We start from the raw sequence: 13,663 nt of genomic DNA, 5'->3' as shown, positions 1-13,663 counted from the left end.
AGAGTAGCAGCGTCCGCAAAGGTAGGGGTGTCTCGTGCCACAGACCTCCAGCGAGGACCGTCAACCGAGCCAGCAAACATCCCCACCTCTCCAGGCAAAGGGCTCCAGAGCTACCCCGTGCTATGGCTTAGACGGAAAGCGACAAAGCTCATGAACACAGGCAGAGGGTAGCCCACCGTCTGTGAGTGGAACCCCGGGCCGAACTTCACCTCCTCTAGGGACAGCCGTGCCAGAGATCTCCATCGTGCACCACGCACACAGCCTCTGGGCTACCAAAGAGGAAGTCGGGGTGTCATGTCAAAAGGATAAAGACACCCCGACCACACGAGAGCCGCGGTCTGGGCCGGTCTCCAGCTTGGCTGGGAAAAGGGTCCCAGGCTGCGATCCTTCTCCCTCTCCATCCACCTTCCTCCTCCCGGCGGCGCGCACCAGCCTCTCTCCGGCCCGCCCGGGCTGGCGGAGCCCAAGCTGCGCAGCGCCGGAGGAGCACCTCGAGCCTCCCCTCCCCCTGCCCAGCCCGGGCCCGTGGACAACGCACCCCCGCACCCCAGCTAGAGCCCCGGCGCCCCTTCCCCAGCCCCCGGGGCGCCCCAGCCGCCGAGCCGAGCGCGCAGTTCCGACGGCCCAGGGCGGGGACCGAGCCGGGGAGAAGGGCTGCAGCCGCCGGCTTTCTGAGCAGCCGGTGGCCGCACACACTCCTCCCCTTCGCCGCGAGTAAACAGCTCGCGGGCGCGCTCCGTGCCGCGCCCCCATCCCCCCGCCGGGGCTCCGCGCCGCCCTGCGCCCGCGCGTCCCGCCCGCTGGCGCCGCCGCCCCCTACCTGGTCGGTGAGTTTGAGCACTGCCATTCTTCCGCTCCTTCGCGCGCACACACATACAGGTCCCCGGTCCGCAGATGTCACTCCAGGAGCCGGGGAAGCGGAAGGGATTGCCAAGGGAAGGGAAAAAAATCTGGCTCCCGAATTTGACAGCCCTCCCCCTGCTCCTCCTCCTCCTCCGCCTTCTCCTCCTCCTCCCGCCGAGAGGCTGACACTGGCTAGTAGGGTTTGCAGCCGAGCCCGCCCGCCTTTATACAGGAAGTACCGGCTGCTGCCAGCCGGGCCGCCACTGACATCACCGCGCGCTGCCTCGCTCGCCGCCGCGCCGCCTGGGCCGACGCTGCCTCCTGCCGCCCGCGGCCGCGCCTCGCAGCCCGCGGCTCGGGGTGCTCGCCGGCTCCCGCACCGGGCGCGCCACGGTGGGGTCAGACTGCCGCCTGCTTTCGGCACCTGCACACTGCGCGCGGACTATAGGGACCGGGCCCCCGGGCCGCCCACGCTGCCCCCACGCAGGGCGTGCACGTTTAGAGGCCCCCGGGCTGGGGAGGGGTGGGGGGGTTGCTGATCGTGACCCCTCCCCTCGCCCTGTCTCACCGCCCCCCCCCGCCCCGCGACACACACACAAAACCTCGTGAGCACTCCCTGTGGATACACCCGAGGGGCAATAAAGGCTGCATTCACTTGTAGCCAATTTCAAACCAGGAGAATGGACCACACGCCTTCCTCTAAACCTCTCCCTAGTCCTGAATCCTCCCAGCGCTTCAAATTATCCCACCTGGTCAAGGACCACAAGGCTGGTGCTCTCTTTGTTTAACAGGGAGACCCTGACTCATTCTTTAGCTAGTTTTTGTGAAACGCTTGGAGGGTAGGGACGTGGGGCTCTGGCCCTTTCACCTTGTTCTCCAGCTGCTTCCCAGCTAGACACGCAGAACCCCATCGTTAAATTCAAACATTGGGTTTTGATTTGGGGACGAAGAAGATGGAGTAATGTTACAGGAGAAACGGTCTTGTACTGCTGCATTAATTGGGTTTTTGAGGGTTTCCACCAGTTGACTCACTCATTTCTACAAAATCCAGTTACCCTACTCTTCAACAGATAGAAGACCCAGCTGTCAAAGAGCATGGGACACACACACAACAGTAATTTTTGTAATCATAGTAAAGTGTTAATACTTGTGGAATTTGGAGCAAATGCTTATTCATTCATGGAGAAGGAAATGGCAACCCATTCCAGATTCTTGCTGCCTGGAGAATCCCCATGGACAGAGGAGCCTGGTGGGCTACAGTCCATAGAGTCGCAAAGAGTGGAACAGGACTGAAGAAACTTAGCATGCATGCACGCTTAGTCATTCAACAACTATGTACTGAGTGCTGACTTTGCACCAGATGCTGGCTAGACACAATATGAAAGGAGGAGCATAAACATCCAAGATACTTAGTCTTAGGAGATGTCTGACATAAATAATCACCGCTAATGAATGTAATTACAGACTGAGATAAGGGTTGACGGGGGGGAAAAATACTTGTAAAGAAATCCATGACTGAGGAATCAAGCCAGACTGGTAGGTGAAGATGGGTTTCCCTGAGAAAGTGACAAGAGTTGAGATTCTGCTAGAGGAAGAGTTAAGTGGGCAAGTGGATGGGTGCTGCTCCCAGGCTGATCCACGTGCCTGGCATGTCATGGAATAAACCTACATTGAACAGAAAACCAAAACTACAGTCAGTTCAGTTCAGTCGCTCAGTCGTGTCCAACTCTTTGGGACCCCATGAATCACAGCACGCCAGGCCTCCCTGTCCATCACCAACTCCCAGAGCTTGCTCAAACTCATGTAATGCCATCCAGCCATCTCATCCTCTGTCGTCCCCTTCTCCTCCTGCCCCCAGTCCTTCCCAGCATCAGGGTCTTTTCCAATGAGTCAACTCTTCGCATGAGGTGGCCAAAGTATTGGAGTTTCAGCTTCAGCATCAGTCCTTCCAATGAACACCCAGGACTGATCTCCTTTAGGATTGACTGGTTGGATCTCCTTGCAGTCCAAGGGACTCTCAAGAGTCTTCTCCAACACCACAGTTCAAAAGCATCAATTCTTTGGCGCTCAGCTTTCTTCACAGTCCAACTCTCACATCCATACATGACCACTGGAAAAACCATAGCCTTGACTACACGGACCTTTGTTGGCAAAGCAATATCCCTGCTTTTTAATATGCTATCTAGGTTGGTCATAACTTTCCTTCCTATCTACCCTTAATTCAAAAATCAAATGTGGACTCTTCCTCCCCACTTTCAGAGCCTCCCCAAGACTATTTGAGAAAAGAAGGGTGGTAGCATTTGCTTGGCATTCTCCCATTTATTATCTAACCATGGACTTGGGATTCAGATCACACAGACAAGAAAGCACTCTCCTGGCTTCCACAGTCCTCAGTGATGCACAGAGACAAAAAGATTTCTTTCCAAGGCCTCCCTCAAACACAAAATAGTTTGCTTTTGTTGCATCTGTGAAGCAGTTCTTCAGTGCTGTTGTCGGTTTGTCTATTTACTAATACCATCCTTCATGGCTTTGTATTAATAAGTAACAATAAGACCCTGATTTCTCTACCTAAATATAGCTGACTTTCAGAAGAGTGATAACAAATGGCTTGATTTGGCAGATGTACTCAAGATCCACTTTGGTTCATCACGGGCATGTCTACACATAAGTTCCTGGGACCTGATCTGAAAGGAGGGGCATGCAGTTCTCAGCCCTTTCAGACCCATCATCTCCTTTTATAACTAGTATTTTTAACATTTTCATTACTACGAAATGAAATTCATAGGTAATATTACCTACCTATGCAAATTTCTCTCCAAATCAACATAATGCCCTAATTGTATAATAAGGAAAATAAAAGGAAAGTGATTTATAATTAATGTGTATTTCAATAAGTAAATGCTAAAACACAGCTCTGTCAGAAGACATAATAATAAGATACTTGCACCTAATTGTATGTAGAACCAATCTGAGAGAATTACAAATGCAATCCAATATGAATGTGTTTTACTAGCAACTCACATATCAGCACTGGTGTTGTCATTGGTGACATGGTTTTGTGAAAGGTCAAACAGTTCTTGGTCAAGTTCCAGGAAAAATAAAGAGTAAAAAGATTGAGCTAAATTTACTGGTATGGGTGCATTTACCAGAAAGTCTGGATTTAATGTGTGAGTTCATAAATTGAAAGTGACTTCAACAGTTTGCTTCATTGGTTAAAGTAACTCGGACTCAGTAGTAATATATACTTGATGAAATGGAGATAACAATGTCCCTGGTATACAGTGTAGAAAAAGAAGACTCCATAATGGGACCTTATGATCCAGAGGAATCCCATGATACCTAAAAGTTGCAAATTTGGTTCCTCTGGATCATAAGGTCCTACTACAGAGTCGTCTTTTTCTACATTGTATACCAGGGAAAGGAAAACTCTGATAGAAGACCCACAATACAGCCTTCTTTAGCTTCACAACAAAGCCATGCCCTCTTCTGCAGATAACAATTCTCCATTTGAGAAATTGTACCTATCTTGGGCTACTGAATTTGAATGACTGGACATGAGACATCAAATGACTATGCAACCTCAGCTGCCCATCATGAACCGGTTGTTATCTGACCCATCAACCCATAAAGTTGGGCATGCACAAAAGCAGTCCTTCATCTAGTAGAAGTGGTATGTAAAAGACAGCTTGAGCAGGCCTGGAAAGCACTAGGTGCCTTAGCCAGTGACTCAGGTTCCTTTGGCTCTTACTATTGGTATATTGCTTCATCTTCAACCAGTTAACTGGTTTACATACAGTTCTCCTCCATATGCTGGCAGAAGCTGGAAGTGGTCTGTTTTAGCATTAGCATTCCTATGAGGAATGTCCCTGACAGTAGTACTGAAGGGAAATTATCTTAGCACAAGGAATGTCCGGAGCACAGTACGTCTCCTTTGTCTAGATTGAGAGATGGCCAGAAGTATAGACCTACACTCATCCATGGGCAATAGCTGACGGTTTTCCTGAATGGTCAATAACTTGGGAGCAAAAGTATTGGGACAGAGATGTTTAAGGAAGAGGTATATGGATGCTCTTTAAAGAGTGGGCACAATGTGTTAGGATATTTGTGTACATTCACTCAGAGAAAGTTTTCTATAGTCAAGGGGGATTGGAGAAGGAAATGGCAAGCCACTCCAGTATTCTTGCCTGGGAAATTCCATGGACAGAGGAGCCTGGCAGCCTACATCCCATGGGGTGGCAAGAGTTGAACACGACTTAGCGACTAAACCACCACCATTGGAGGCTTAGCACTTGCATTGGTATTGAGGCCACAGAGATAAGCAGAAAATGGCCCCCTGGCGTCAAGGTGGTGGGGAAGGGAAAAAGAAAAAAAAAAGTCAAGGGGGATGACACAATTGATGAAGCTGGTCTCCTGCTCCACCTACTGCAGTGCTTATACAAAGTAGCCATGACTTCAGGAATAAAGGCTATCTATACTTGGGCTCAGAACATAGGCCTCCCCACAGTGAGGTTTATATCTAATGACAACAACATCCAATGAGTTCTAGTATGGCACATTTTTCAGTGCCAAGTCACCTGGTAACAGACTGGTTGATTGTATTGGACCACTTCCATCATTGAGGGGATAGCTGTCTGTCTTCACTGGACTGAACACATATAGATATGGATTTGCTTTTATGCTCAGAATGTTTCTGATATTACTACCAACTATGAACTCATTATTCACTGTTATGATATTCTACATATTACTATTATATTAGTTCTTTCCAGGGAACTCACTTTATAATAGAAAAAAAGAAGCAATGGACTTGAGAAAACAGAATTTCCAGATCTACAATATACATTACTGTAGTGAATGCTGTGGTATGCCACCCAGTTGCTACCTTCAGGACCAAAGCCCAATTCCTGGGAGTATTACCTGCTGACAGCCTGCATTTGAGTCTTCTCCCACAAGAACCTTGGGCCTTCCTGGTGGCACAGAGGTAAAGAATCCGCCTACCAATGCAGGAGACACAAGTTTGATCCCTCGGTCAGGTAGATCCCCTGGAAAAGGAAATTACAACCCACTCCAGCATTCTTGCTTAGGAAATCCCATGGACACAGGAGCCTGGCGAGCTACAATCCATGGAGTCACAAAAGAGTTGGACACGACTTAGCAACTGAATAACAGCAACAACCCCAAGAACTGCCCTCAGCCAAGAGTAACTGCCACACTGGAGATTCCAACCTCTCCCTGGAGGTATTCATATCCAATGAGTGCAAGGGAGCCTTTGTCCAGCCCCCAACCCCAATTCAGGACATCTTAATTTCAGAGCTCCCCCACACCTAGGATCAGCTAAGGCGTATGCAACAAATTCATAGCACATTCAGCTGCTCCTCATTCCCTAAAGGTGGCGACCCTAAAAAACAATCAATCTTAATTTACCAATCTCTGTCTCACAAACTGCTCCTGCAAAACCCAATGCAATATAATCATCTATTTGACTTTACACTGATGATTTAGATAGTTGATCCCCTGTTTGTAAATAAATCAGAGCCACCTTCCCAGCCTAGGTGAAAGCCACAAGCAGAGCTATGTAAATGATTGCCAAAAGGGGGTGAATTTTGAATGACCAGACTTTTTAGTTTTGAAGCTGATATGGCCTTTGATGCAGCAGATTAGCTACTGTTCAAGGGTATCGGGGCTACAGGTGATCCTCACAAAGTCATTAGCAAGGGCCTAGCAATCAAGGCTAAGAAGCTTAGAAAGTTTTGTCAATGTATTTTTATACATTTTCATCTCTGAGCACTATTTATTCCTCCATACCCCATATTTCTGGATTCTAAACAGCCATGGAGTTTACGTTTATACCAATGGTTTAATAGCACTTTTTCGGGGAGGAGGAGGTAAAATATTTCCATACGATAAATGAAATGATCCATATTAACAAGTCAACACATATAAAGCACTTGTACCTTGTACAAAATTCAAGATGAATGCTAGCTATTATATCTATTGTATCAATAAAATGTGAAAAGGTGACATCTTAGAATTGAAGAAATATAGTCTTTTTCTAAAATAAATATTGTAAAATTATTTTCTGGGTTAGTTTGTTGGAAGGTCCATCCTTTAGACCAGGAAATCCCTTCCATGGCTCTTGATCTTTACTGTCCTTGACCTTCTAAAACACGTATAATCAGTGGGATTCAGTGAAGCACTTCCTTTTTTTATTTTATTCATCTATTTATTTAATTGTTTAATGATATCAATCTTCTGTAACATTTTATACTTTATTTTGTACTTGTCTTGTTTCCATCATTATATTAGAAACTTCTAGTGGGCACTAGCCATGCCTTATAATTCTTTGATATCCCTTATAGTGCTGGCTACTAAGTATAAATTCAATAAATAATGGCATATTTCTGATTGTAAAAGAATGAAAATGGAGGGAATGTTAGCTGTAAATGTAACTCTACTCAATATATACTGTTTTGTTTTTTTTTTTCTTTAAATGCTTACTCAAAATCCTACTTTGCTTTCCTAGGCAAACTGTAAAATTCAGCAACACACAAAAAACTTTTCAAATCTAGATCAAAGTAGGAAGAGCTAAGTTATTACAGTGATTTAGAAATAAGCTATTTAAATTTTCCCTGTGAGGGGTTGCTACAATGAATACTGTGTCTGGTCTGGGTTAAGACTTCCATCGTTCCACTTTGGTTTTTAAAATTCCATTTATTTTCAACTTTTTTAGATGGCTGTGTTGCAAAAGCAAATCAAAAACAGGAGAGAAAGTAAGATTCACCTTAGAACACAAAGGGATGGGTGATAAAGGAGAGAAGAGAAGCTGCAAAGGAATATCAGAGAAGAGAAGTGGTTAGAGGTATTAAGGGAAACCCCTGATGGGGCATGTTTAACATTTGATGCTGGCCTTTCAGCCTCACTGAATCTACGCTGTAGAATCCAAGGCACCCGTCTCAACCTTCCTCCAGAAAAATGACTACGTAAATTCACAAAATTTGTCAACTCCCTCTCTCTTCTCCTTCACAGCCAAACTTCTCATGAGGGATATCTCTTTTTTCTTATCTCCCCTTCCTGTCCTCCTCAGCCCTCTCCCACTCCACTGAGCCACTCCCTTGAAACCGCAGCAGCTCTGACCAGCTCCACTTGGGCACATGCTAACAACACTTTGTCTTTGGCCAAAAGGCATTTCTGTGCATCAGGCGAGCCACATTTCTCCTCATATCCAGACTCTCCAACTCCTATCTTGAATGTGGCAAAGTCACCTCACACTCAGCATATCCAAAAACAAAACTAATAATGCTCCCCTAAGCCCAGTCCTCTTCCTATGTCTTCATCTCAGTAAATGACGTTACCATGGATCTCCTTTAGTCTAAGAACAAAAACTGAGGCTCTTCCAAGTCTGATCAGTTCTATTTTTGTTGTATCTTTTAAATCTATCTCTTATTCTGATCCCAATCTCCTTTTTGTTTGTGCTCAGTCGTGTCCGACTCTTGGTGACCCCTTGGACTGTAGCCCACCAGGCTCCTCTGTCCATGGAATTTTCCAGGCAAGAATACTGGAGTTGGTTGCCATTTCCAGGGGATCCTCCTGACGCAGGGATCGAACCAGCATCTCCTGCATTGGCAGGTGGATTCTTTACCACTGTGCCACCTGGGAAGCTGTCTCCAGGGCCTCACTTCAGGCCAATCTGCCTTATTGGGATAGCTTCCTAGCTGGTTATTGGCAGGTGGATTCTTTACCACTGTGCCACCTGGGAAGCTGTCTCCAGGGCCTCACTTCAGGCCAATCTGCCTTATTGGGATAGCTTCCTAGCTGGTTATTGGCAGGTGGATTCTTTACCACTGTGCCACCTGGGAAGCTGTCTCCAGGGCCTCACTTCAGGTCAATCTGCCTTATTGGGACTAGCTTCCTAGCTGGTTTTCCCTGGGTCTATTCTCTAGCCCCGGAGAAGGCAATGGCACCCCACTCCAGTACTCTTGCCTGGAAAATCCCATGGATGGAGAAATCTGGTGGGCTTCAGTCCATGGGATCGCTAAGAGTCACGACTGAGTGACTTCCCTTTCACTTTTCACTTTCATGCATTGGAGAAGGAAATGGCAACCCACTCCAGTGTTCTTGCCTGGAGAATCCCAGGGACGGGGGAGCCTGATGGGCTGCCGTCTATGGGGTCGCACAGAGTTGGACACGACTGAGCGACTTAGCAGTAGCAGTATTCTCTAGCCCACAGGCAGTACAATCTTTCTAAACTACAAGCCTAATCAAGTCACTCTCCTTCATGGCTTTCCATACCCTCAGGCTGTTGGCAGACACCTTAGCATGCTTGGTTTTCAAGGTCCTGCACTCTTCCCACCCACCCTTCTTCTTGCAGGGAAGCCAGCTTGCTCAATTCTGGAGGCGTTCCCATCCTAGTCTATGTGAATGATGATTTCTGGAGTAGTGCAGTGCACAACCTCTGAGACTAAATATGGCAGCCTTGCCTTTTTTCTCACACTTTCTACACTGTGCTAAAAGCAGCTTCCCTGATGCAGCATATTTCCTCTCACTCTGAGCCTTTGCGTATCACTGTTTCCTGTTTATAATCTTGTCCAGCTCCATGCCATATTCATCTAGTTAATTCTACTTGTCCTTCAGATCTCAATTTAGATATCACCTACCAATAAAGCTTTCCCTTACTCACTCTGCCTCCCAATCCTGGAAAAGGATGACCCAGGGGACGACAGAGGATGAGATGGCTGGATGGCATCACTGACCTGATGGACGTGAGCCTGAGTGAACTCCGGGAGTTGGTGACGACGGACAGGGAGGCCTGGCGTGCTGCGATTCATGGGGTCGAAAAGAGTAAGACACGACTGAGCGACTGAACTGAACTGAACTGAAGGCTTATGTTTAGTGCCCTCTGCTTAACCCCTATTTTTGTACTTATCCTTTGATCCTGTAATTGTCTCTTTACTTTCCTGACTCCTCTTTTAGGCAGGGGGCTGTGTTTTATTCTCCTCTGAGTCTCTAGTTCATTTTAAAGCATCTAGCACATAGTAAATGCAAAATGTGTACTTTTGAATGAATATAACTTTGGGTAAATGGTAAAACTTCACTTATCACTGATCAAATAAGGCTAAAAATGTCTGTCCTCAATATTTTACAGAACGATATGACAAAATGTATGTGAAAATGCTTTGAAAGTGGAAATAAATAAATAGAAAAGAGAGACAAAACAATTGGCATGGCATTATCATATAGAGAAAGCGACAAGGAATGGGATGATCTAAGGAAAGGCATGAAATACTGTTCCACTACATCGTATATAAGACCTTAATGCCTGTGCTGCTAAAGTGAGCACAGATTCTGTGCTGCTGCTGCTGCTGCTAAGTCGCTTCAGTTGTGTCCGACTCTGTGCGACCCCATAGACAGCAGCCCACCAGGCTCCCATGTCCCTGGGATTCTCCAGGTAAAAATACTGGAGTGGGTTGCCATTTCCTTCTCCAATGCATGAAAGGGAAAAGGGAAAGTGAAGTCGCTCAGTCGTGTCCAACTCTTAGCGACCCCATGGACCGCAGCCTACCGGGCTCCTCTGCCCATGGGATTTTCCAGGCAAGAGTACTGGAGTGGGGTGCCATGGCCTTCTCCGACAGATTCTGTGTCTTGTCTTAAATTACAGTTAGTGGTCATAGTGCTTCAAAGAGAGGACAGGAGGCAAATGAAGAATGTAGTAATGAAGCCATTATATTAGTTCATTAACTAGCCTCACAATCTGTGAGATACATATAATTATTTCTCTCTTGAAGACCAAGTTGTTCAAAATAGTGTACCCAGAGCTCAGGAAATCCAAGATAAACTCAGCTCTTCTTCCTGGAACATCATTTTTACTTGGTGATCAGGGAGTTAAATTATTTACTTGGTAAGTAACTTGAAGCAGTGTTTTCATATTTCTATAAATAAATGGGTATGTTATAGCTTGGATTATAGCACTTGCATATCTCTTTTAAATAAACCTAAGGCTTTAAACATTTTGTATCGCAGTGGACAGCAGTCTCACACTGTCTCCCTCCAGTCTCTCTACCAAACCTTCATACTCACAAGCCCTAGGAGTAGGTCCTTACCCACCTATGCTCTTGGAGTGCTTAAGAAAAGTTTAATACATACTGCTTTTCAAAGTTTGGTAGGCTTCCAATGCTGCTGAAATGGAACAAAGATAGAAGAATCTTTAGCAGATATAGTGGGTTCATTTACCACAGGTTTATAGTTGAGTATTGATTTGTGTGTCTGTTCTTTGTTCTTCACTTGCCCATTGCACTGGTCAGCAATTTTGTAAATATTGGTCACTAGTTTTCAGAAGAATCAAAAGAAATTTTAATGCAAAGGAATCTTTACTAGCAACCCTCAACAAGGAAAGAATTCTAAATCCATATCTTCTTGATATTTGGCTGATGGAATCATAATTTTTGCATATAAAGATCAACATATTACATCTAAAAACAGGGGAGAAGGGAACTAACATTTTTGAGCTTCTCCTATGTGCCAGGTGCTGTATGTTCCATTTCCTCCTCCTTCAACAACCCAGACACACTTAATCCTAACACCTTTATATGATTTCTGCACTGTAAGCTCTTACTACTTGGTCTAACACTTTAAACATCAATGATTTGTTTGTCTGTCACATTACTGTGAACTCCTTGAGGGCAGACCCATTTCAAATTCATCTTTTTATCCCATGCACACACTCAGTACCTGTCCCATAATATACCCCATCAAATTTTTATTAACTGAACTAAAATTATCTCTCCCAATGTATATGATATTGTTAAGAAGTTAATGCTTTCATACTCCAAAAGCTCTTTCTCTAAATCACCTTGAACAGTTTCATCCTCCTCTAAAGAAATACAGAGCCTAGCAGTTATATCAGTTTTTTGCTGTTTTCAGATCCTAGAACATTTCCAAATCTCCCTCCTGCCCTCCCCAACAAGAACAAGAAATACATATATATATGTATATGATTAGCCTATAAAATAATAAGCCGTACATGCTTTTTAATTATCTTTGCAAAGCACTCTTTTCAATAATATGTTAAATAATTTGTGAAATATATCTTTAAAAAATCACTAAGGGCAAATGTCCCCCATTTCCATGACTTTAACAAATGACAACAAACAGAACCAAATAGTGCAGCTGCTATGGAAAACAGTATGGAGGTTCTGCTATGGAAAACAGTATGAAATGTTAAAAATAGAATTACCATATGATCCAGGAATTCCACCCCTGGGTATGTTTCCAAAGAAAACAAAAACACTATTTGGAAAAGATACATGCATCTCCATGTTCATTCCAGTGTTATTTATAATAGCCAAAATATGGAGGCAACCTAAGTGTCCACCAATAGATGAATGGATAAAGAAATTGTGAGATATATATACACACACACACACACACATATATACATACAATGGATACTACTCAACCATAAAGATTTCATTTTTTTTATGATTGAGTAGTATTCATTGTGGAGAAGGCAGTGGCACCCCACTCCAGTGCTCTTGCCTGGAAAATCCCATGGATGGAGGAGCCTGGTGGGCTACAGTCCATGGGGTCGCTGAGAGTCGGACACGACTGACCGACTTTACTTTCACTTTTCACTCTTATGCATTGGAGAAGGAAATGGCAACCCACTCCAGTGTTCTTGCCTGGAGAATCCCAGGGACGGGGGAGCCTGGTGGGCTGCCGTCTATGGGGTCTCACAGAGTCGGACACGACTGAATCGACTTAGAAGCAGCAGCAGCAGCAGCAGTATCCATTGTATGTATATGTATATTCACAGTTGCACCATAGGAAATTTTGCAGAGCCAGATATGAGACAGAGGAGAGTGGAAAAAGAGCATACTGCCCCAGAAGATAGATGCAAACTTACTAGAGAGAAGTATGGTATCTGCATTTCTACATAGAACACAGCAGGTGTTGGCATGGTACAGCCTGAAGAGGAACCAATGACCCTTGGCACATTGAAGGTTTTACAGATTTGGGAGCACTAAAGACTGTGCTGTGCTGTGCTTAGTCGCTCAGTCATGTTTGACTCTTTGCGACCCCATGGACTGCAGCCCGCCAGGCTCCTCTATCCATGGGGATTCTCCAAGCAAGAATACTAGAGTGGGTTGCCATGCCCTCCTCCAGGGGATCTTCCCAACCCAGGGATCGAGCCCAAGTCTCCCACATTGCAGGTGGATTCTTTACCATCTGTGCCACCAGGGAAGTCTAAGAATACTGGAGTGGGTAGCCTATCACTTCTCCAGGGGATCTTCCCGACCCAGGAATCTGACCAGGTTCTTCTGCATTGCAGGCAGATTCTTTACCAGCTGAGCTACCAGGGAAGCCCTGAGGACTGTGCTATAGGCAAGATATTTTCACTCTGAGCTTTAGCAATACATTGCAAAGCCATGGGGCTGGGAGCAGGTTGTAGGAGCTCAGTAGACTCAGTGGATACCCACCAAAGCCCTGAGAGAAAGTAGAAGCACTTAGTGTATGTTGATTTATTCCTGAACACATGTGAGACACCCTTGTGACTTCCCAGAGTCACTTGGGGTCTGAAAGGGAAGTAGGAGGCACTTAGCTAGGAATACAATTTACTTGAGTTTAAAAGCTAAGGTAATCTGAAGCTGTTGGGGCTGAGGAAGTGGGGCTCCATAACCCTACCTGCCATATTCTAAGTATTTGTTTACTTGGATAAAAGCTTTCATATGACAATAAGAGCTATTGTAGACCTTCACTAAGGCTCCAGAAGACTTGCCAGTGAACTATTGGTGGATTTAGCGTTCTTTCCTGGAGAATCCCAGGG

General features: G+C 45.4%; 1 protein-coding gene across 14 annotated transcripts in view; it reads right to left on the bottom strand.

Annotated features, from left to right (window-relative positions):
- ANKRD44 (ankyrin repeat domain 44) overlaps positions 1-1,308 on the bottom strand; it is a 311,506-nt gene extending 310,198 nt beyond the window's left edge. For 7 of the 14 annotated variants that reach the window (XM_086347858.1, XM_086347867.1, XM_086347758.1 and 4 more), the window contains exon 1: positions 821-1,308. In XM_086347858.1, coding sequence (XP_086203984.1) covers positions 821-847 — 27 coding nt within the window. In that variant the 5' untranslated portion in view covers positions 848-1,308. The remainder of the gene's footprint in view (positions 1-820) is intronic. The other 7 variants (XM_086347844.1, XM_086347906.1, XM_086347886.1 and 4 more) reach the window with 5 other exon arrangements.
- Between the last annotated feature and the right edge of the window lie 12,355 nt (positions 1,309-13,663).

This window comes from Bos grunniens, chromosome 2 (genome assembly GCF_055505025.1).
Source record: "Bos grunniens cultivar Pamir isolate PY7600 chromosome 2, Bosgru_T2T1.0, whole genome shotgun sequence".
In the NCBI taxonomy this organism is placed as follows: Eukaryota; Metazoa; Chordata; class Mammalia; order Artiodactyla; family Bovidae; genus Bos; species Bos grunniens.
This window is presented reverse-complemented; position numbering and strand designations above follow the sequence as displayed.